This window comes from Haliotis rufescens, unplaced genomic scaffold, assembly GCF_023055435.1.
Source record: "Haliotis rufescens isolate VD_foot unplaced genomic scaffold, xgHalRufe1.0.p SCAF_7, whole genome shotgun sequence".
NCBI lineage: Eukaryota > Metazoa > Mollusca > Gastropoda > Lepetellida > Haliotidae > Haliotis > Haliotis rufescens.
In genome coordinates, this window is record NW_025964361.1 from 15670296 (window position 1) to 15693456 (window position 23161).

General features: G+C 42.9%; 1 protein-coding gene across 5 annotated transcripts; it reads left to right on the forward strand.

Moving 5' to 3' along the window:
* The first annotated feature begins 1546 nt into the window (after positions 1-1546).
* On the forward strand, positions 1547-22033 carry LOC124115014 (glutamyl-tRNA(Gln) amidotransferase subunit B, mitochondrial-like). Of its 5 annotated transcripts, XM_046475792.1 has the most exons (12): positions 1547-1660; positions 5084-5237; positions 6937-7050; positions 8172-8370; positions 8486-8608; positions 11377-11490; positions 11741-11825; positions 13485-13713; positions 14785-14915; positions 16354-16432; positions 17591-17725; positions 21876-22033. In XM_046475792.1, the coding sequence occupies exons 1-12, from the start codon at positions 1563-1565 to the stop codon at positions 21999-22001; spliced, it is 1587 nt and encodes a 528-aa protein (XP_046331748.1). In that variant the 5' UTR covers positions 1547-1562; the 3' UTR covers positions 22002-22033. The 5 variants fall into 5 exon arrangements, with proteins under 5 accessions (XP_046331748.1, XP_046331750.1, XP_046331749.1 ...); XM_046475794.1 differs by lacking the exon at positions 17591-17725; XM_046475793.1 differs by lacking the exon at positions 11377-11490.
* Positions 22034-23161: the final 1128 nt, after the last annotated feature.

The window sequence follows — 23161 nt, forward strand, 5'->3', positions numbered from 1 at the left end:
TCACGTGCCACAGTCATCAGTTCATCCAATGTGATAATTGTTGCCATTCACATATAATCCCTGTATGAAACTGTCAATCACTAGTGATGTGGATGATATAGTGCATTTTGTAGTTCTTGTAGTGGTTTTTAGAAACTTTTTTCTTTGACATCACCTCTAATGAATGTGTGAATTACAGGTGACATTTACCAGTTTCTGCAGTGTTCACAAGAAGAGGGTATAAATCTGGTCCTGTTGACCCAAGTGGTCAGAGGTCATCCACATGAGTTCTCTGATTCTCGTTGTTTTAAACAAACTTTCACATTCTACACTTTCAGTTTCAGACTGGATACATGTTGTTTTCAATTTCTGTCAGATCAGCCTGTATTTCCATTCAGAAACATTCACAGTGACAAGTAACAGACATGTTCAGGTTCATAAATCGAGAGGTTGTGGATAGGCTTGTTACATTAATTATCTTATCAATGATTGCATAGACTTTCTTTATAGAATGCATGCTTAGAGGACCAACGTCTATAAGCCAAGCTGATCAAGTTTGTTAAAGTTATATTTAGTGACCGTGATCTTGATTTTGATTTCAACTAGTTTCAAGGACTTTCCACTTTAACATCCAGATATTGACCAATGGTCAGCTATTGTTTGATGAATAACAAGGACCAGAATTCTGAAATATAAATACATTCAGTTATCCTTTGGTTTTGCAGAGTTCACTGGTCCAAGAATTTATTTTAAATATAGCTATTTTTTGTAGCTCGGATGCTTCAATTGCATAAATGTTTTTATGATATATGTTTCTTACCAAGTACATACTTCACACAGAATAATTGCTGGCTATTAAGGCTGTGAGAATCAAAATCAATTTCAATTGTATAGGATAGGTCCATTCATGTTCATTTTATAAATGATGTGTTTCTAGAACAAGAAATCTCATTTGGCCTGAGAGTATGTGAAGATTTCGAGCTACAGAAATATTAACTGATGTTGAATACTTGGTGAGAAGAATATATTATTTCCTTGTCTCAAATGTGTCTTTCACTCCGTAATTACAACATTCTCACATCAGAGGTATTTATTTACAAATGTCTTTATTGTCTGTAAAATATGGTAGCATGACAAAAATAAATAAAAAATGATTGATGAAGTTATTTGTCTCCTTGTTTTTGTCATCAGCTGCAGTCAGGTGCAATATTTCAAATAACTGTCTATCTTTAAGAATATCACAGACTATCAGTTTGTTGACAACTTGAATTTTACTTTGCAATTGACAAGCTGACATATTAACCCATTGAATGGTGCAACAGAATGTTTTATACCTAAAACACAAACAAGACACTGACTTATATGACTCACCAAATATATATATATATATATATATATATATATATATATATATATATATATATAAACGTGCGGGTAAAGAATGATACCGCTGCAAAATTTCACATCATATATATATATATATATATATATATATATATATATATGATGTGAAATTTTGTAGCGGTATCATTCTCACTAAAATTCAATCTCACTCAAATTACTTCCCTTTGATCACTGCCAATATGGCGGCCTCCATACGCTATGTTCCGTGCAAGACGTGCGGGTTTCACAAGTCATTTTCAAGATACAAATTTCACAGATTCTACTCGAAAAATGTCAGGTACTTTCCATTTTAAAGAGCCAAAGAGATGTTTGTGCCACTTACAATTACTCTTGCATTATTAAGACGACAGATCGTGATGAAACACGACAATCAGAAAAAATATAGCAGTCCCCCATTTTTCGCCCACAACATTACCCGAGCAATAGTGATGTGTGTCATCATTGTGGTGTTTACAAAAACTTTACGTTGTAGTGACTGATGTTCTTAAGGCTTAATGTTGAATTGTTTCTGAAAATGTATCGCTGTTATTTTACCATAGCATACCGACCTGACGCCTGTTATCCCCATATCTGTTATCCCATATTTACATTCCTCGCACCAGAAACACCTTACACAGTTACAGGGCCACCGAGTAGATTCGTTTGAAGAGCACGTGTCATGTTTGTAACGAATAGACATGTTCCACTTTCAGTTGTTTCATTTAGATAGCATGCCAATGCAATTAATAATAATAATTATATTTACCAATTATGATGGGAGGGCGTGGTTTAATTAATGTGGAGGCTCTTCATGATAGAATTGTTTTGTGCACTTTTGCACACATCTATTTGTCTGATGATTCTCTTGTGAAGCATGTCAAGACTCATGATGAAAACAAGGCATTCCACAGTTATCTAAAATGAGCAAAGGATGTGGGACATGATCTCATTGTCGTCGTTGTTTATGTTGATGGTTCTGTACTGCTGGACAGTACATAAATAAGTGTCAACCAAGCGAAGTGCCATATCAAATCGGCCCAGACTCAGTTTTTCAAGGACAGACTTTCTGAACGACCACTGCATCGAGTTTATGTGCAGTGTGTTGAGAAGATCAGCAATCCTGCAAAGTCCTTCTCTTGGATGAAGTCATCTGGCCTGAAAAGTGAAACAGAAGGCTTTCTGTTTGCTGATCAGGACCAGTCACTTCCAACTCGAAACCGTCAATGTGTGATTTTGCATCAAAATGTGAATATGAAATGTAGATTATGTAATGAATTTAATGAGACTGTCCAACACTTTGTGAGTGAATGCCCAGCTTTGGCACAGACAGACACAGTATCTTAAGTGACATGATCGGGTGGCTCGATCGTTTTATTACCGTCTTCGCCATGCTTGTGGTTTTGACAAAGAGGTCCATCCATGATACGACCCGGAATATGTAGAGGGCGTCATGGAAAATAATAAATACAAAATCCTTTGGAATAGGCCTGTATACAGCCTCAGACATATCCAGGCCAACAAACCTGATTTTGTCCTTTTTGATAAATCCAATGAAATCATTTATATCCTTGAATTTTCTGTCCCTTTTGACAGTAATGTGATTGACAAGATTGAGAAAAAACATGGCAAATATGCAGACCTCGCTTTCGAAATGTCACGCTTGCATCCCACGTACCAAATTATCCGACTCCCCATTGTTCTCGGTGCCTTAGGTTTGGTACCTCCCAATCTGTTGACTGACATTGGTTTGCTACCAGGAATACAGCCCTTCTGCAGAAGGCTGCAGTGTTGGGGAGTTTTCTCATTCTCAGAAAGGTTCTGGGTGGGTTCGACTAGGCAGCGCTTCCTGGGAGAAGTCCCATTCGCTGTCTGGTCTGCATGTAGAGGGGGCAAGGGCCCTGAGCTGATGATGAGCTTAACCAGCCTGACTGTCCCAGGATCACACAAACCATCTTTGCTGCATTATTTTATATTTTAATCTGTAAATAATAATAATAATAATATCCCGTTTTCTCCATTTTTGGACTTTGTAATGACATGTCGCTGACAAGAACATCAGATTACTTTGTTTGTCATGTTTTTAAAACTATGCTGCATGCTTACATTTTATAGTTACTGAAAAATTATTGTTTGCCACTCGCTCACCCCAGTCACAGTAAGGGCTCATCTAAGTTTGTGTGTACAGCAAATGTCACCAGTTTTTAATAGTGACATCGTACACCATGGTACACATGATATAAGACAACATTATGTATAGAAACCTGCACTTCCTTTAATGAAAATTACATCCGTCAAAGTTTAGATATGAAACATATCCAGATAAACAATTCAACACAAAGATCCGTAAAGGATGAAAACAAATAACATATGTAGCCTGCACTGGGTGTGACTCAACCACTCCTAGGATTGTGGGTGTGGCTGGCAGTGGGAACAGAAGAATGCAGCATGTCAGTACATTACAGTGACACTTGTGCAAAACAAAATTCCTTGAGCACTGATGTCTCTGTTGCTGCTACTGTTTTGGATTTATTAGTCGTAATAGCCTGGACCTTGTATGTTTGTGATGATAGGAGCATCAGTGTTGTGGTTTGAAGACCCTTTTCAGCAATGTTGTAGATGTCTTGTGGTCTTGTGGAAGTTGTACCTGGTCAGTACTTTGGAGAGTTCGGAAAAATAATGATCAACTTTTTCCCGACTAGCAGATCTTCCGCGTGCATTTTCATTTTCCAGGTTTCTGTACCCGAATCTCTGGTCAACATGACAGGATATTATAAGGCAACACAAAGAGGGCTTGACCTATCCCTGTGCCCAAGATGGTTAGCATATACAGTTGTCAGGTTAATTGTTTCCTGTCACGTGTAACTGTACCCAATGTAGCTCATAATCTTGATGTTTACCAGGACAGACTCTCCCCAGACTTGACAGTGTTTATATCAACACGGCCCCTAACACTGCCTTTGTCTGAGGGTTGTAATGGAGCACTCTAACATTTGGATGCACACTGTAACAGTACATTTTCATTATTATTATCATCCATTTCCTATTTAATTGTGACCTTTGTCATGCCTAATTCATTCCTGTTCTCACTCTACTACTAGCTACAGTATTGGCGGTGGTGAGCTATTGATCATCCATTATTGTATTATGTATTTTATCAACAGTTTGCTTAGAGATGGCAGTTGAAGGCATTCTCCTCATCTTAGATCTTCTTCAAGGTTCTCTCTTCCCCTCTTAAGTTCTGCTGCCAACCTCTTAAGACCTAAAGAGTATGTTTTGCCTGGTTGTGTATTTGGTGCAAGTATTGTACTTAGTACACACAAAGTATTAACTGTGTGTTATCCTTCATCCTTCATAGTTAGACTCAACTTTTCTACCTCTCCTGTATATTATATTATACATGATTAGGGATTAACTCGTTTACAGCAACTGGGATGCAGACATGACACTGACTCCTCCTCGCTGTATTCAGAGATAAACAGTCTGTTGGGTAAACTGACAGTCTGGTCCATTTTCTCTCACCAAATATCAGATCTGTTTTACCCTGGTCAATGGGATGTCCTGCCACTATGTTCTGTAGAGTTTACACAGTTACACATCTCTAAACATGCAGATTGGCTACAAATCATTACATATCTTAAACACTACTGCACTGAAAGCAGGCCTAGTAGTGAGGAGTGTACAATACAGTGGTTGATGACACCTGAGTTTCCATCTGTCTCAGGCTGCAGTCTGGGTGGAAGAGCGTGGTGGGGCTGGAGATACATGCCCAGATACAGTCCAACTCCAAGCTGTTCTCTGCCTCAGCTACAAAGTATGGAAGTCCAATCAACACACAAGTCTCCTTCTTTGATGCTGCCCTACCTGGCACCCTGCCGGTGAGTAGAGCCGCGACACATGTCTGGCACCCTGCCGGTGAGTAGAGCCCCGACACATGTCTGGCACCCTGCCGGTGAGTAGAGCTGCGACACATGTCTGGCACCCTGCCGGTGAGTAGAGCCCCGACACATGTCTGGCACCCTGCCGGTGAGTAGAGCCCCGACACATGTCTGGCACCCTGCCGGTGAGTAGAGCCCCGACACATGTCTGGCACCCTGCCGGTGAGTAGAGCCCCGACACATGTCTGGCACCCTGCCGGTGAGTAGAGCTGCGACACATGTCTGGCACCCTGCCGGTGAGTAGAGCCCCGACACATGTCTGGCACCCTGTTGGTGAGTAGAGCCCCGACACATGTCTGGCACCCTGCCGGTGAGTAGAGCCGCGACACATGTCTGGCACCCTGTTGGTGAGTAGAGCCCCGACACATGTCTGGCACCCTGTTGGTGAGTAGAGCCCCGACACATGTCTGGCACCCTGCCGGTGTGTAGAACCCTGACACATGTCTGGCACCCTGTTGGTGAGTAGAGCCCCGACACATGTCTGGCACCCTGCTGGTGAGTAGAGCTTCGACACATGTCTGGCACCCTGCCGGTGAGTAGAGCTGCGACACATGTCTGGCACCCTGCCGGTGAGTAGAGCCGCGACACATGTCTGGCACCCTGCCGGTGAGTAGAGCCGCGACACATGTCTGGCACCCTGTCGGTGAGTAGAGCCCCGACACATGTCTGGCACCCTGCCGGTGAGTAGAGCCCCGACACATGCCTGACACCCTGCCGGTGAGTAGAGCCCCGACACATGTCTGGCACCCTGTTGGTGAGTAGAGCCCCGACACATGTCTGGCACCCTGCCGGTGAGTAGAGCCCCGACACATGTCTGGCACCCTGCCGGTGAGTAGAGCCCCGACACATGTCTGGCACCCTGCCGGTGAGTAGAGCTGCGACACATGTCTGGCACCCTGCCGGTGAGTAGAGCCGCAACACATGTCTGGCACCCTGCCGGTGAGTAGAGCTGCGACACATGTCCGGCACCCTGTTGATGAGTAGAGCTGCAACACATGTCCGGCACCCTGCCGGTGAGTAGAGCTGCGACACATGTCTGGCACCCTGCCGGTGAGTAGAGCTGCGACACATGTCTGGCACCCTGTTGGTGAGTAGAGCTGCGACACATGTCCGGCACCCTGTTGGTGAGTAGAGCCCCGACACATGTCTGGCACCCTGCCGGTGAGTAGAGCCGCGACACATGTCCGGCACCCTGTTGGTGAGTAGAGCTGCGACACATGTCTGGCACCCTGTTGGTGAGTAGAGCAGCGACACATGTCTGGCACCCTGTTGGTGAGTAGAGCCGCGACACATGTCTGGCACCCTGCCGGTGAGTAGAGCTGCGACACATGTCCGGCACCCTGTTGGTGAGTAGAGCCCCGACACATGTCTGGCACCCTGCCGGTGAGTAGAGCCGCGACACATGTCTGGCACCCTGCCGGTGTGTAGAGCCCCGACACATGTCTGGCACCCCGTAGAGTAGACATATATGACATTGTACCCCAATTTGTAATACATCCTACCCCAGGAGCGATGATTGTTATTCAAGGTGTCAAGAACTGGTTTGAATGATCCAGCCTCGGTTATTGACAGCCAAATGATAAATGGCTGTAAGATTGCTGACAGTCCTTGTATTGATGTCAGTATGATTGTGTGGCAGGTGCTGAACCGGGAGTGTGTTGCAGCCGGTGTGCTCACAGCGCTGGCCCTCAACTGTCACATCAACAGTGTGTCAAAGTTTGACAGGAAACACTACTTCTATGCTGACCTGCCGGTAAGACAAACACCGGAAAACACAACTCAAGTCTCAACATATAAAAATGATTACAGAGAAATAATCCTGATTGTATTCATCTATTGATCTGCTATGAAAAGTTGTGTTGATTTGACTGATGTAAGGAATGACTCGGTTGGCAATGGCCCCCACCATGGTAGCCCTATAGACAGTTACAACATGGCTCCATATTATATGCCTCAACTTATCCAGTGTAGCATACCTCCATTCTGTTATATATATACTGGGCTCATTTGCCACTGTAGCTTTGTTTTGAAAGTGATGGAATGTTAGTGTATGTGTCTTATGGTGTGTGTGCTAGTGTATGTGTCTTATGGTGTGTGTGCTAGTGTATGTGTCTTATGGTGTGTGTGCTAGTGTATGTGTCTTATGGTGTGTGTGCTAGTGTATGTGTCTTATGGTGTGTGTGCTAGTGTATGTGTCTTATGGTGTGTGTGCTAGTGTATGTGTCTTATGGTGTGTGTGCTAGTGTATGTGTCTTCTGGTGTGTGTGCTAGTGTATGTGTCTTCTGGTGTCTGTGCTAGTGTATGTGTCTTCTGGTGTGTGTGCTAGTGTATGTATCTCATGGTGTCTGTGCTAGTGTATGTGTCTTCTGGTGTGTGTGCTAGTGTATGTATCTCATGGTGTCTGTGCTAGTGTATGTGTCTTATGGTGTGTGTGCTAGTGTATGTATCTCATGGTGTCTGTGCTAGTGTATGTGTCTTATGGTGTGTGTGCTAGTGTATGTGTCTTATGGTGTGTGTGCTAGTGTATGTGTCTCATGGTGTCTGTGTCTCATGGTGTTTGTGCAAGTGTATGTGTCTCATGGTGTCTTTGCTAGTGTTTGTGTCTCATGGTGTCTGTGCTAGTGTCTATCTTATGGTGTCTGTGTCTCATGGTGTCTGTGCTAGTATATATGTCTCATGGTGTCTGTGTTAGTGTATGTGCCTCGTGTTGTCTGTGCTAGTGTATGTGTGTCATGGTGTATGTGACTCAAGGTGTCTGTGCTAGTGTGTGTGTCTCATGGTGTCTGTGCTAGTAACTGTGTCTCATGTCTCTGTGCTAGTGTCTGTGTCTCATGTCTCTGTGCTAGTGTATGTGTCTCGTGTCTCTGTGGCAGGCAGGTTACCAGATCACCCAGCAGCGGCAGCCCCTGGCAGTCGGGGGAGAGGTCTGCTACATGACCGTCCACCCCAACAGGCAGTTGCCTCCGACACACAGGAAGGTCCGGCTCATACAGCTGCAGCTGGAACAGGACAGTGGCAAGAGTCTCCACGACCCCGCAGGTCACATCAGTCTCATCGACCTCAACCGAGCAGGTACACAAAGACACATTGTTTTATATCAATATAAAGACAGGTCTGTCTTGTCAACTGTGCAGGTACATTGTCACAGTGGCTGCCCGTATTAATGCATAGAGAATTACACCTGCAGGTGTTGGGCTGATGGAGATTGTGACAGAGCCAGACTTCACCGACGGAGATGATGCTGCAGCATTTGTGAAGGAGCTCCAGTTGATACTGCAGACCCTGGGGACCTGTGACGGCAAGATGGCAGGTAGGGGGGATGTTGTCATATAGTAATGTCTCATACCATGCAGTGATGTCTCATAACATGTAGATATGTCTCATACCATGTAGTGATGTCTCATACCATGTAGTGATGTCTCATACCATGCAGTGATGTCTCATACCGTGTAGTGATGTCTCATACCGTGTAGTGATGTCTCATACCATGCAGTGATGTCTCATACCAAACAGTGATGTCTCATTCCATGAAGTGATGTCTCATACCATGTAGTGATGTCTCATACCATGTAGAGATGTCTCATACCATGCAGTGATGTCTCATACCTAACAGTGATGTCTCATTCCATGAAGTGATGTCTCATAACATGTAGAGAAGTCTCATACCATGTAGTGATGTCTCATACCATGCAGTGATGTCTCATACCATGCAGTGATGTCTCATACCAAACAGTGATGTCTCATTCCATGAAGTGATGTCTTATACCATGTACTTATGTCTCATAACATGTAGAGATGTCTCATACCATGTAGTGATCTCTCATACCATGTACTGATGTCGCATACCATGTAGTGATGTCTCATACCATGTAGTGATGTCTCATACCATGTAGTGATATCTCATACCAAGAAGTGATGTCTCATAACATGTAGTGATCTCTCATACCATGTTCTTATGTCTCATAACATGTAGAGATGTCTCATACCATGTAGTGATTTCTCATACCATGTAGTGATGTCTCATAACATGTAGAGATGTCTCATACCATGTAGTGATCTCTCATACCATGTACTGATGTCTCATACCATGTAGTGATGTCTCATACAATTTAGTGATTTCTCATACCATGTAGTGATGTCTCATAACATGTAGTGACCTCTCATACCATGTAGAGATGTCTCATACCATGTAGAGATGTCTCATAACATGTAGTGATTTCTCATACCATGTAGTGATGTCTCATAACATGTAGTGACCTCTCATACCATGTACTTATGTCTCATAACATGTAGAGATGTCTCATACCATGTAGTGATCTCTCATACCATGTAGTGATGTCTCATACCATGTAGTGATGTCTCATACCATGTAGAGATGTCTCATACCATGTAGTGATTTCTCATACCATGTCGTGATATCTCATACCAAGAAGTGATGTCTCATACCATGTCGTGATGTCTTATGTCGGGTTGTAATGTCTCATACCATGAAGCGCCGCTCATACCAGAGATGTTTATAACCCAGTACACTGTTACTGCTGGTATAACTATGCCATGTGTTGTAGAGGGTTCGCTACGAGTCATACCATGTAGTGATGTCTCATACCAGAGATGTTTATAACCCAGTACACTGTTACTGCTGGTATCACTATGCCATGTGTTGTAGAGGGTTCGTTACAATTCATACCATGTAGAGATGTCTCATACCAGAGATGTTTATAACCCAGTACACTGTTACTGCTGGTATCACTATGCCATTTGTTGTAGAGGGTTCGTTACGAGTCATACCATGTAGAGATGTCTCATACCAGAGATGTTTATAACCCAGTTCACTGTTACTGCTGGTATCACTATGCCATGTGTTGTAAAGGGTTCGTTATGAGTCATACCATGTAGCAATGTCTCATACCAGAGATGTTTATAACCCAGTACACTGTTACTGCTGGTATCACTATGCCATGTGTTGTAGAGGGTTCATTACGAGTCATACCATGTAGTAATGTCTCATACCAGAGATGTTTATAACCCAGTACATTTTACTGCTGGTATCACTATGCCATGTGTTGTAGAGGGTTCGTTACGAGTCATACCATGTAGAGATGTCTCATACCAGAGATGTTTATAACCCAGTACACTGTTACTGCTGGTATCACTGTGCCATGTGTTGTAGAGGGTTCGTTACGAGTCATACCATGTAGCAATGTCTCATACCAGAGATGTTTATAACCCAGTACACTGTTACTGCTGGTATCACTATGCCATGTGTTGTAGAGGGTTCGTTATGAGTCATACCATCTAGCAATGTCTCATACCAGAGATGTTTATAACCCAGTACACTGTTACTGCTGGTATCACTGTGCCATATGTTGTAGAGGGTTCTTTACGAGTCATACCATGTAGAGATGTCTCATACCAGAGATGTTTATAACCCAGTACACTGTTACTGCTGGTATCACTATGCCATGTGTTGTAGAGGGTTCGTTATGAGTCATACCATCTAGCAATGTCTCATACCAGAGATGTTTATAACCCAGTACACTGTTACTGCTGGTATCACTGTGCCATATGTTGTAGAGGGTTCGTTACGAGTCATACCATGTAGAGATGTCTCATACCAGAGATGTTTATAACCCAGTACACTGTTACTGCTGGTATCACTATGCCATGTGTTGTAGAGGGTTCATTACGAGTCATACCATGTAGCAATGTCTCATACCAGAGATGTTTATAACCCAGTACATTTTACTGCTGGTATCACTATGCCATGTGTTGTAGAGGGTTCGTTACGAGTCATACCATGTAGAGATGTCTCATACCAGAGATGTTTATAACCCAGTACACTGTTACTGCTGGTATCACTATGCCATGTGTTGTAGAGGGTTCGTTACGAGTCATACCATGTAGAGATGTCTCATACCAGAGATGTTTATAACCCAGTACACTGTTACTGCTGGTATCACTATGCCATGTGTTGTAGAGGGTTCGTTACGAGTCATACCATGTAGAGATGTCTCATACCAGAGATGTTTATAACCCAGTACACTGTTACTGCTGGTATCACTGTGCCATGTGTTGTAGAGGGTTCGTTACGAGTCGATGCCAACATCTCTGTACACAAGCCTGGACAACCACTTGGGGTGAGGAGCGAGGTGAAGAATATCAACAGCACTAGGGGTGTCGCCAAGGCTATAAGTAGGTCATCTACTACATTGTATATGCACTGGGGGTGTCGCCAAGGCTATAAGTAGGTCATCTACTATATCACATATGCACTATGGGTGTCGCCAAAGCTATAAGTAGGTCATCTACTACATTGTATATACACTGGGGGTGTCGTCAACGCTATAAGTAGGTCATCTGCTACATTGTGTGTACACTAGGGTTATCAGAGCAATAAGTAGGTCCCCTACTACTTCATATTAAACATATTTTATCTTTTCAGACTTTGAAATAAAACGTCACATCAAAGAGCTAGAAGCTGGGCGTGAGATTGTCAATGAAACCAGGTCATTTGACTCGCATACTGGGTAAGGGTCGGCAGGAGTGATGTTTGTTCTGTTGGGGTAAGAAAGATATCTGTTTGTGTGGATTAGGGTGACATCTATTTAAGATGGGTCGGGGTAATATCTAATAGAATGGGTCGGGATTATACGTTTTGAAACAATGAGTTGTAAGATATATGGTATCTGACAGGCATGAGTGCAGTAATCTGTTCCTTACACACCCTAAATCACACCTTTTTAGCATCGAATTTGTCTTTTCTCATGATCACCGTGGCACATTAATACACAACATAATTGTTATATGTGATGTCATCTGACCTACTGATTACAACCCATACCTCGTGTGACCTCCACAAGTTTCTGCCATAGGGGTTTTAGGGGTTTCCACAGTTGTAATCAATCCAACAGTGAGGCGGTGTCTGCTGGTCATGTGGATAACTAAATGATAGGAGTTCAGCTTCAGTCATCAAGCCATTTCCCTCAATGATTTCATTCTACACAGTGTGCTATGTTTCTGTGCAGGTTTCCTTTGTACACAGCAGGAAGGTTGTACATATGTTTAACAACAATCACTGCTTATATGTGCAGAGGCTAAAAAAATTAATAATTTTGGTTCTCAGGCACTGGCCGCATCATCACAAAGTCAGCTGCATGTTGTTGTTTTTTATATCCATTTTTAAAAAAAACTAAAAATGCTTAAATATTCCAAATCCAACAGTAGTCATATACTGTATTTGATTATTTTACTCATCAAGGAATACATTTATGTAGGGAGGCCCTTTTCTCAGGTTGATTGTACACAATTTTTTATTTGGTTACACAACTGTTCATCTTGTTACATACTAGTTTGAACAACAACAACAACAACAAAAAAAGACAGCACCTGCTCACACTATATTTTGAAAAACCATTGCCTGAGAACCATTTCTTGTATTTATTATTGTTCACTTCTATTATCTGAAGTGATCTGGCAACCAATTCATCCTATCGGATCATAAATCTCTCACTCACTCACTCACTCACTCACTCACTCACCTCACTCACCTCACTCACTCACTCACTCACTCACTCACTCACTGTGCTGCACATGCTGAAGGAAGAAATTTGTGATTATCGATCAGATCGTCTTGACTGGAAGCCGCCATTTGTTTGAAGCAATGCAAGTGATATGAGTGGTGGAATCGGATTGGTCAATAGGAGGGACATAGAAGGGACATAACTTGTAATAGTCCAGAAATTCCAGACTGAGTTATTATTTTCAGAGGAGCCTTTTGTGTGTATTGATTTCACATTTAATCAATTTTTCTGATGACATACAGTGGCCCATGTGCCTACCTCTTCTATTGGATTTATGGGACTCTTCTTTTGATAGTTTATGTTCACTACTATAAGAACAAACAAAGTTCTAATGTGCCTCATGGTGGGGGATAGTGATAACGCTGAATGTAAGATTTAGTTGATGTTCCTGATCTGATAAGAATTACAGGCAATGTTCAGACAGTCCATTTCTTCACACAAGCTGAATGTTCTGCTTGAAACAAGGAATTCCCCATCTATAATAAGTATAAGGCATGGAATACCCAAGATTTGTCACAGAGAGTCAGTCCCCTGGCCTTGATTATATTACTCCCTGGTTTGTCGTGTTGACAGCTGCAGTGTTTTCTCAACATTATGTTGACGCAGAAAGACGATTGCCATGAGAGATAAAGAGAGACTGATTGACTACCGCTTCATGCCAGAGCCCAACCTGCCTCCCCTTCATGTGTGCACGACCGTCACAGGCCAAGCCGGGCTGGAGGATGCCCTTGTCATAGACCAAATACAGGCCTCCATGCCCCAACTCCCCACTGAGACCCGCGCACGTCTACAGGAGCAATATGGCCTCTCTCTGTCTGTTGTCCTTACTCTCATTGTAAGTAGGCAAAGGTCAAGATCATGCAACAAGATACTCAACAGATTTGAAAAAGTGTTTGAATGTATTTAATGGAAAGTGCATATGCTTGGGTTTGGCAGGTAGAGGCTCGTTGTTTCATGCTACGGGCACTTTGTAGTACTAGTAGTAGTGTCTGTTATCTGCAACCTTGACTCATTGATTGATGGAGACGTTTTCAGCATTATCATGTCTACAATTCTCAATAGAATGTTAGCATACAAGTATGATTCCTTGAAGAGAGGGATGTTGTCCTTGTGCTGGATCTGTTTACAACATGCATGTTACAGCGACAGCTGGAGATCTGTCTCCACCAGTAATTACATCACCTGTTGTGGTGAACAAGTGTATTTGTAATGTGCTTCAGAAAATGTCATGTAAGGTACTAGGGCTGGGATGAGTCCAAATTTACTACCCGGGTACCCACACCCTCATTACCCGACCCTATCTGGGTACCCGCTGTAGGTCTCAAGAGATAGGTAAAGCACGATTCGGAATAGATTGACCGTACTTCTGTCAAAATAAATTTAGATACACCTATAAACCGATCTGGCCATGCATACACTAAAGTTGATTGATGTTTTAACATTATGCAAGCATATAAAGTCAGAAGAAATGGGTGCAAAGTCAGAAAGAAATGTGAACATTTATCACTTATAGTGTAGCCATAGAGTTCTAGATACTCTTTGCCATTAAACAATATAATCACGTGACTAACCACGGGTCAGGGTAGTCCTACTCAGTACCCACCCGACCCAGGTACCCGAGTTACCCGTCCCAGCCCTATAAAGTATGTAATATACAATACATGTATGTACACTATTTACACGTGATAGCAGATTATGTTTTAACAGATTGTGAACAACCTGACAGTTGCAGAATAGGATTGTGAGGGGAGTCATGGTAATTATAGTAGTACAGCGTTATTTGAAGCATTCACAAGCTGGAAACATTGTAGTGCTTTTGGAACAGGTCGGTTGTGTACCTGTCAGCCTGTCAGACATAGTTACTGGATTTATCAGTAGCTGTTACTGCTGCCGTCATTGGTTGCAGAATGAAAGGATTGTGCCCTACTTTGAGACTGTGATGAGGGAGAAGAATAGAGATGCCAAGTCTGTGGCCAACCTCCTGGTCAATGAACTGCTCGGGCAGCTCAACTCACTCTCACTGACCTTCCCTGACAGGTAGCAAGTTGTCACTGTGATTAATAACACACCTGAAGGTAGCCAGTAGTCACTGTCATTAGCACACCTGAAGGTAGCCAGTAGTCACTGTCATTAATAACACACCTGAAGGTAGCCAGCAGTCACTGTCATTAATAACACACCTGAAGGTAGCCAGCAGTCACTGTGATTAATAGCACTTGAAGGTAGCCAGTAGTCACTGTGATTAATAGCACACCTGAAGGTAGCCAGCAGTCACTGTGATTAATAGCACACCTGAAGGTAGCCAGCAGTCACTGTGATTAATAGCACACCTGAAGGTAGCCAGTAGTCACTGTGATTAATAGCACACCTGAAGGTAGCCAGTAGTCACTGTGATTAATAGCGCACCTGGAGGTAGCCAGTAGTCAATGTGATTAATAGCACACCTGAAGGTAGCCAGCAATCACTGTGATTAATAACACACCTGAAGGTAGCCAGCAGTCACTGTGATTAATAGCACACCTGAAGGTAGCCAGCAGTCACTGTGATTAATAGCACACCTGAAGGTAGCCAGCAGTCACTGTGATTAATAGCACACCTGAAGGTAGCCAGCAGTCACTGTGATTAATAGCACACCTGAAGGTAGCCAGCAGTCACTGTGATTAATAGCACACCTGAAGGTAGCCAGTAGTCACTGTGATTAATAGCACACCTGAAGGTAGCCAGCAGTCACTGTCATTAAGAGCACACCTGAAGGTAGGCAATAGTCACTGTGATTAATAGCACATCTGAAGGCTTTCAGCAAGTACATGTGTACCCCCATTAATGTATTTCATTGACCATGTCTTCAGATGACTGAATCATGCTGGCACACTATCAGAACTGAGATTGTCGCATGATACGAGCAATCAGATTTGCCACTTGTTGGTTCTCTTTGCGCACTAACTTTATATCAGTCCCAGAACATAGTCAGTTTGATTTTGTTATGACTTAGATGATGTCAGATTGAAATACGAGGGGCATTCAATATGTTTTGCAACTTCAATATAAGACCAAAACACAGAATATCTTTTGCACTTTTATTTATCAATATAATCTTCATTCACCTCAATACACTTATTCCATTTGTCCATCAAGCTTTTAATACCACATTTATAGAAATTGGCAGATTGGCCCTCTAACCACGCCTCTGTGGCAGCCTTTATGTCCTTGTCATCCTGAAAGCGTCTTCCACGTAGGGCAGATTTCATTTGCCGGAACAGGAAATGGTCACGGGGGGCTAAGTCTGGGCTGTACAGTTAAATCACCCACCCTACAGCCCAGACTTAGCCCCGCGTGATCTTGATGTGATATCTGTTTTCTAATTTATTCAACAATACAGGTAATGATTTAGTTTTGTAGTTTTTAGATTGGAAGACTTGTAACAAAGGACATGTGACAGAACTGTTTCTCATGAAGTGCTCTGCTGTTCTTCCAGCCCCATTTCCACAGAACAGTTTGGAGAGTTGTACGATATGTTTCAGAGAAGAGAAGTGTCCTTTGACATCGTTAGGAAGGTTTGTATTGATGATAATGCTTAACTGGCTTAACTACAGTTGGTGCAAGTGAGATAGCAGCCATATTGCAGTGTGGTGAACAAATGCTGTGACCATGTCAGGTCACTGTAGGAGTCATCAGCACAACCAATGGCAGACCTCTTCAACTATTGAGGCTTGTGGTTTCCGTTTCCCAGTAAACACCAGTTTTTGTGTAAATTTCTGTAAAATTGCTATTTCGCAGTCGCAAACTACATTGTATCTCTTCAGTTGAACGAACAGGAGATTACTAACTTGGTCAGTGAAAATGTGAACTTCACTGGACATGATGGTTTGCCATTTCAGTTGTATGTCTTCATCTGCTGGGCATTGTTTTATTAGCTGAGATAGGGATTTCCATGTGTAGTCTCGTAAACTAGGCTGGACCCATTTTCTCCCAAATTACGTGTATACAACTTACAAGAGTTATGATGCAAAGTTCACAGTGATGGTTTTTATGATACATGCATCCATTCTCTGTCAACTAACATTTGTTCAAGGCATTACTAGCGGCAGCCTGACCGTGTTTGCTGTAAGTATTGGTGAGTTGCTGCAATCTCTTCATCAGTTCCTACACAAGTTTGCCCAAATTACTGTTAACAATGTCAGCTGTTACTCATGGTTCCCTGACCTCATCCTTGTAGACAAAAAAGCGAAAACTCTAATGGTATGTACGTTCCGTGGTGCTTACTGTAAAGGTCTCTTATGTTGTTGACAATATATTCTTTTGTTTTCCTGGCAATAACATCCAGTACCGATGTCTTTAATGACTGCTGTGTCTAAAGTCAGGTCCTCTGTCTGCCCTCCCGCAACAATCACTCAAACCTGGAATGAACTCATTCCTGGAATAACTGCCTTCTTTTATAAAATGCCTGGTTAATCTTTGTTTCCTTAAAACTTTTGAAGAATCCAAAAGGGACATTTTAAACAAGAACGAAAAAAACACTTGCTGCAAACACCTCTGAAAAATATAAGTATTAAGGAGCAGTGGTACAAATGTTTACATGTGAATGTTGTTACTTTTGGATGTTTAATAAAAGTGTGACCAGATCATCACATGAGCAATACAGGCCTAAATCATAATTACAAATATTGTGTCCAGCTCAAGTATAGAGTTGTGTATTTCATCTACTTCAACAGGTGTTGGCAGAGATGTGTCTGAATCCTGATAGCACCCCTCGGGTGATTGTGACAGCCAATGACTGGTTCCAGATACAGGCCGTGGACAGACTGGCACCTGCATGTGAAGAAGCTGTGCACCAGCATCCACGATCTGTGAGCCTCATCTCTTCCCATAGTTCTCATTAGTCTCAGCCAAGGAGGAAGGTCGATAACAGTCCAACTGGAGTTCCAAAGTTACCAGACACGCTCCTCCTTCCTGTAATTCCTTTGAATACCCTATCTCTATTACATCATGGACTTTGGCTAACATCCCTGGAAGTCCCCTTCACTGTCATGCATACCAACCACACCTAGGGAATGGTCACTTCTTTCCACTGTGGACAAGTTACAACACCTGAATGTTTTCAGTCTACACTTGCACAAGTTTTTTGGGTTAAATCACTCTTGAAATTAATTTTCATATTTCAAAAAGACAAATCTATTTGGTAATTCTTATTTTTGAACTTACCCTTCATTACTCCTTAATGCATTCACTGCTTACCTTTTGACGGCAGTGAAGCTGTGATTGATCCTACTGAAGAAAGAAAAATGTTGTTCCCTTCAGAAGTATGACCCTCCCAGTCACTAACTGTCACGTCATACCGGAAGTAGTAGACGCCTGATTGCTTCATGTTACTGTTGGTCACACATAAAATGTCTGAAGATATTGTGGGGGGGCAGGTCTGCGACGGGTGGGCCCTTAGACGTAGTAATGTAGGATAAGTATACAAATATAAGAAATATCTAGATTTTACTAGATTATTTTTTTCCTGCATTACTTCGTAATGCATCTGTATCTGATGGCAAGGAGATGGGAATACCTTCAAATGTGTACTAAATAAAAACTCTCCCGACGAAGAGTTGTGTCAGCCGCATGGCGCAATTCTTCTGTGCAATCCTGTCCATGGAAAGGTAACGAGAGTATGAGTACGTCTGGGTTAACAAACAGCAAAAGACAATAGCGTGCACTAGGGTAGAGAAACTGGATTACCAAGCCATGTTAGCATATATGCAGGAAGGGTAAGACTGGCTCTGGACAAGATTCAATTGTTTTTATGGCGTCATGGATCGGGTACCTGCTGTGCTACAACCAGCTGTCCAAAACTATGAATTCCCATGCCATCTTCAAAAGCCTTGTCCCTCAGGTAGTGACTAGCAAAGACCAAGTGCGGCCTCCAATAACATCCTTCCGAAAAATTAGTGTGTAGAGACATCGTTGAGGCAACCGCCTGAATCTCCTTTGGGGTTATTAGCTCTCAGTGACTCAAGATTAGCAATCCATAAGTTTGAAGGATGATAGCTCGCAACTATAAGGAAATGGTATTGCAGCTGACTTTAGTTGTGGAAGTATACGAAACAGCGATAAACAATCGTTTCCACAAACCACTCCAAATCTTGGCACGGCAGAGGAAAACTCATAGTGCAGGCACCGGGCAGCTCTGTGTGTAACCCACAAAGCGTACACGAGTGATATCGAGCGCATGAATCTCGCTCACCCGTTCCGCTATGGCTAGTGCCAAGACAAAAATTGTCTTCTTAGTGAGGTTGAAAAATGATGTTGTGTGAGAGGCTAAAATAAAGTTCCACGCAAACACTGAAGTACCACATTCAAATCCCACGCAGGGGGACTAATTTGGCCTTCTGATCCTCAAGCCTAATTGAGCAAAATAGCTTGCAGTTCATGAATCTTGGTCATTTTCCGATCCTCAGGTACTGCCAACACTGAACTTACAGCTACCATAAACGTAGAGATGGTACTACCCTTCAAATGTTGTTTGGTACGCAAGTGTAGGAGATACTCGGTCAAGAATTGAGGCGCGGCTTTACTGGGATCTTGAGCCTTTTCCTTACAATCGGTCTCAACTGAAACCACTCTAAAACCGGCCATAGTCTCCCACCTACTGCTTGTCCACTTGGTCAATGTTTCCCCCTCCAGTCCCCGCTCCTACCCTGGGAACGACCCCCTATGGGATTGACAGAAGCCTTGGCCTCTGCCCCTGCCTCTCCTTTGCCATGAAAGGAATGCTGATCGTTGGTCTGGTCCTTCAGGGATCGATAATTCCCTGACTTCCACGCACGTTTGACAAGGTTCCTTCGATACATGTTCCAGAGCCTTGAGAGCTGTCTCGTCTTGGGCTATGTTCGAGACTTTGCTATGCATGTCAGTTATTTGGCCATTGAATAAAGTTGAGGCCAATTATCATGACTATGGCTGACGAAGCAGCCGGGGCTTAAATTCAGTCCCAATTGGTCAGATACCCCAGACGGCGGGTGGCATTTATCTCGGCTAAACCCGCCTCAAGGTGATTACGCATATGATCAATCTGCCTTTGTTGGAATTCTATCGCCGTCTGGAAATGATCTATCTATTGGCATTGGTCTCAGAAAGATCCTGGTCCATAGCAGGAGACAAAGAAGCTAAAGCCGACAAGGGTGTTTGGGACCGCCTGATTTCCGTTTCTATGAATGCGAACTGATCTCAATGGTAATCAGTTTGGTCTGCTACCCCAAAGGCATGAATGCAAAAATCATCCCTTCTACATCTTGGTGCCTTAAAAGCTGGGGTCAGGTGGAATGGACTTAGGGTGCGATGAGATCGTGTCCCTCTTGTCACTGAAAGACGGTCAGCCATCAAATCTTGCATCTGAACAAGGCCTAGGGGCGTATTCCACTCCGCAGGGTTGTCAAATGACTCAGCTAGTCACACCTCGGAGCAGTCCGAATGATAATGCTCCGAATGGTGGACAGGAGAACAGGTTAGTCTTAGCATTGGTCCTCCAGCATGATAGGCTCTCCCAGGGCTCCAGGTAAAGGCTGTATCAGCGTATGTACGGATGAAAATATGCACGATACGGTGGGGGATAATTGAGAAAACGTATCAAATCCCTATCACAGCATACATGTACGGCATAACGTTAATTTATAGACATATTTCCCCAAAATTATTTTCTGATTTCAAGCAGCATATTTTCTTGTAATCTCAATCTCTGCATATAAAACATTGCCTATTAGAACAGGAAATTCAATTTCAAATTTGAATTGACCAAATAATTCTGCTCTTAAATACTGAATATTTTTGGTTTTGCCAGTACTCCTGTCTTGAAATAATGACGAGTATGTACTCCTGCTGGTGAATAATTATCAGGAACCCCGCTCTCCATCAGGTCCCATCCAGCTCTAATTCAACTTATTCAGTCATTTCAACTGGAAGATGTCAAAGTGCCCAACACTTTCCCCAAGTGGAATTTGTCCATCGTTGTGTCTGCTTCTATAGAAGTACCATCTGAGCCTATGCAAGACTCTTATGAAGACTGCCTTTTTGCTTTCTAACAGCTGCTAGAGTGTCAGAGCTCCACGCCATTGACTTCTCGTCACTTACTCACACACTGGATTCAAGTCAAACATTGCCAAAAGTCAGACCAAGGCAAGAGGCCCGTCAGGTCATACTGTAGGTTATACCTGTCAGGTCATCGTCAAAACTCCCTTTCCGCTCCAGGCTGAAGTGTCAACCCTTTTGACAGACTGTTATGCCGAGTCAGGCACTAAAGTATTACCTTGCTGCGATGCAAGACCATAGTCGCCATAGAAAATGTTTGTCTACATCAGGAAGTAGACTCTGCCCTATGTTGTTTTATGGCCAGAGGTATGGAGAATGGGAATAAAATGACTGATTCTCCAACTTCAAGAGAAAAATCTGTGAACAATTAAATGATCCAAGAAGAATTTTCCACATTTGTACTGTCTCTCCCTTTAGTGTGAGGCAGACATGGAAGTATTGAAGCAAACAATGCCTAATGCCTTTGATATGAATTGTCTGATACCTTCCATAACAAATTTCAAAAGGTTTTCCTGATTACTTAAATGATGTAGGGGAGTGGGTCACCAAGTCATTAAAGGCTCATCAATTTCACTGGGCAGATTTGTGTCCCTCTGATGTGCTAGAAACGTATGATATTGGTTCAAATCATGGATCTCCCTGACATCATTGTGACTAGGTTTGTCAGCACCATACCCATGCTCATTGGTTTCACCAAAGTGGTAAACATCTACGACGTACATCCCTTCCTCAAGACCTTCCTCCCATACAACACCGTGATATAATTGGAATACCGTTCAAAGTGGCATTACATGAACCTCACTCAATCAGCCTTAAATCATGCAGATCTAGTAGGCCAATAGCAACCTTGTGATACCTTTGATTTGTAGTGGCGAGAGGCCTGAATAATCCATGATGTTGTGGTACCTTTAGCCTTAACCATTTCAGGTGGAGGAGTACAAGCGTGGGAACTATAAGGCCATCAGGAGATTGGTGAACCACGTGCAGAGGAACATGGAGCACCGCGCTGACCCTGTGGTAGTCATACAAATATTGAAGAACTTGATGGACTGATGGATTGTTACGTAAATAAACTATCAATTCTATCGTGTGTGTTTGATTTTGGAGGAAAAATATGGGGAACCACTCTTAGGACACTCTGAAAGAAATGTTGCATGTTATGTAAGTACAGCTTACTCCATTTACTTCCCAAAGATGGCTATTTGTATTGACTGTCCAGTAGTGGATGGCTACTGACAAGAAGGTTTGTTGTATTGACTGTCCAGTAGTGGATTACTACTGACAAGAAGGTTTGTTGTATTGACTGTCCAGTAGTGGATTGCTACTGACAAGAAGGTTTGTTGTATTGACTGTCCAATAGTGGATGGCTACTGACAAGAAGGCTTGTTGCATTAACTGTCCAGTGATTGATTGCTACTGACAAGAAGGTTTGTTGTATTGACTGTCCAGTGATTGATTGCTACTGACAAGAAGGTTTGTTGTATTGACTGTCCAGGACTGGATGGCTACTGACAAGAAGGTTTGTTGTATTAACTGTCCAGTGATTGATTGCTACTGACAAGAAGGTTTGTTGTATTGACAGTCCAGGACTGGATGGCTACTGACAAGAAGGTTTGTTGTATTGACTGTCCAGTAGTGGATGGCTACTGACAAGAAGGTTTGTTGTATTGACTGTCCAGTACTGGATGGCTACTGACAAGAAGGTTTGTTGCATTAACTGTCCAGTGATTGATGGCTACTGATAAGAAGAGTTGTTGTATTGACTGTCCAGTAGTGGATTGCTACTGACAAGAAGGTGTGTTGTATTGAATGTCCAATAGTGGATGGCAACTGACAAGAAAGCTTGTTGCATTAACTGTCCAGTGATGGATTGCTACTGACAAGAAGGTTTGTTGTATTGACTGTCCATGACTGGATGGCTACTGACAAGAAGGTTTCTTGTATTGACTGTCCAGTACTGGATGGCTACTGACAAGAAGGTTTGTTGTATTGACTGTCCAGTAGTGGATGGCTACTGACAAGAAGGCTTGTATTGATTGACCAGTAGTGGTTAGAGAACAATCTGCCAGTATGGAGTATCTACGGTTAGAGAATCATCTGCCAGTAGAGAGCATCTACGGTTGGAGAACCATCTACTAGTAGAGAGCATCCACTGATAGAGAACCATCTGCTAGTAGAGAGCATCTACAGTTAGAGAACCATCTGCTAGTAGA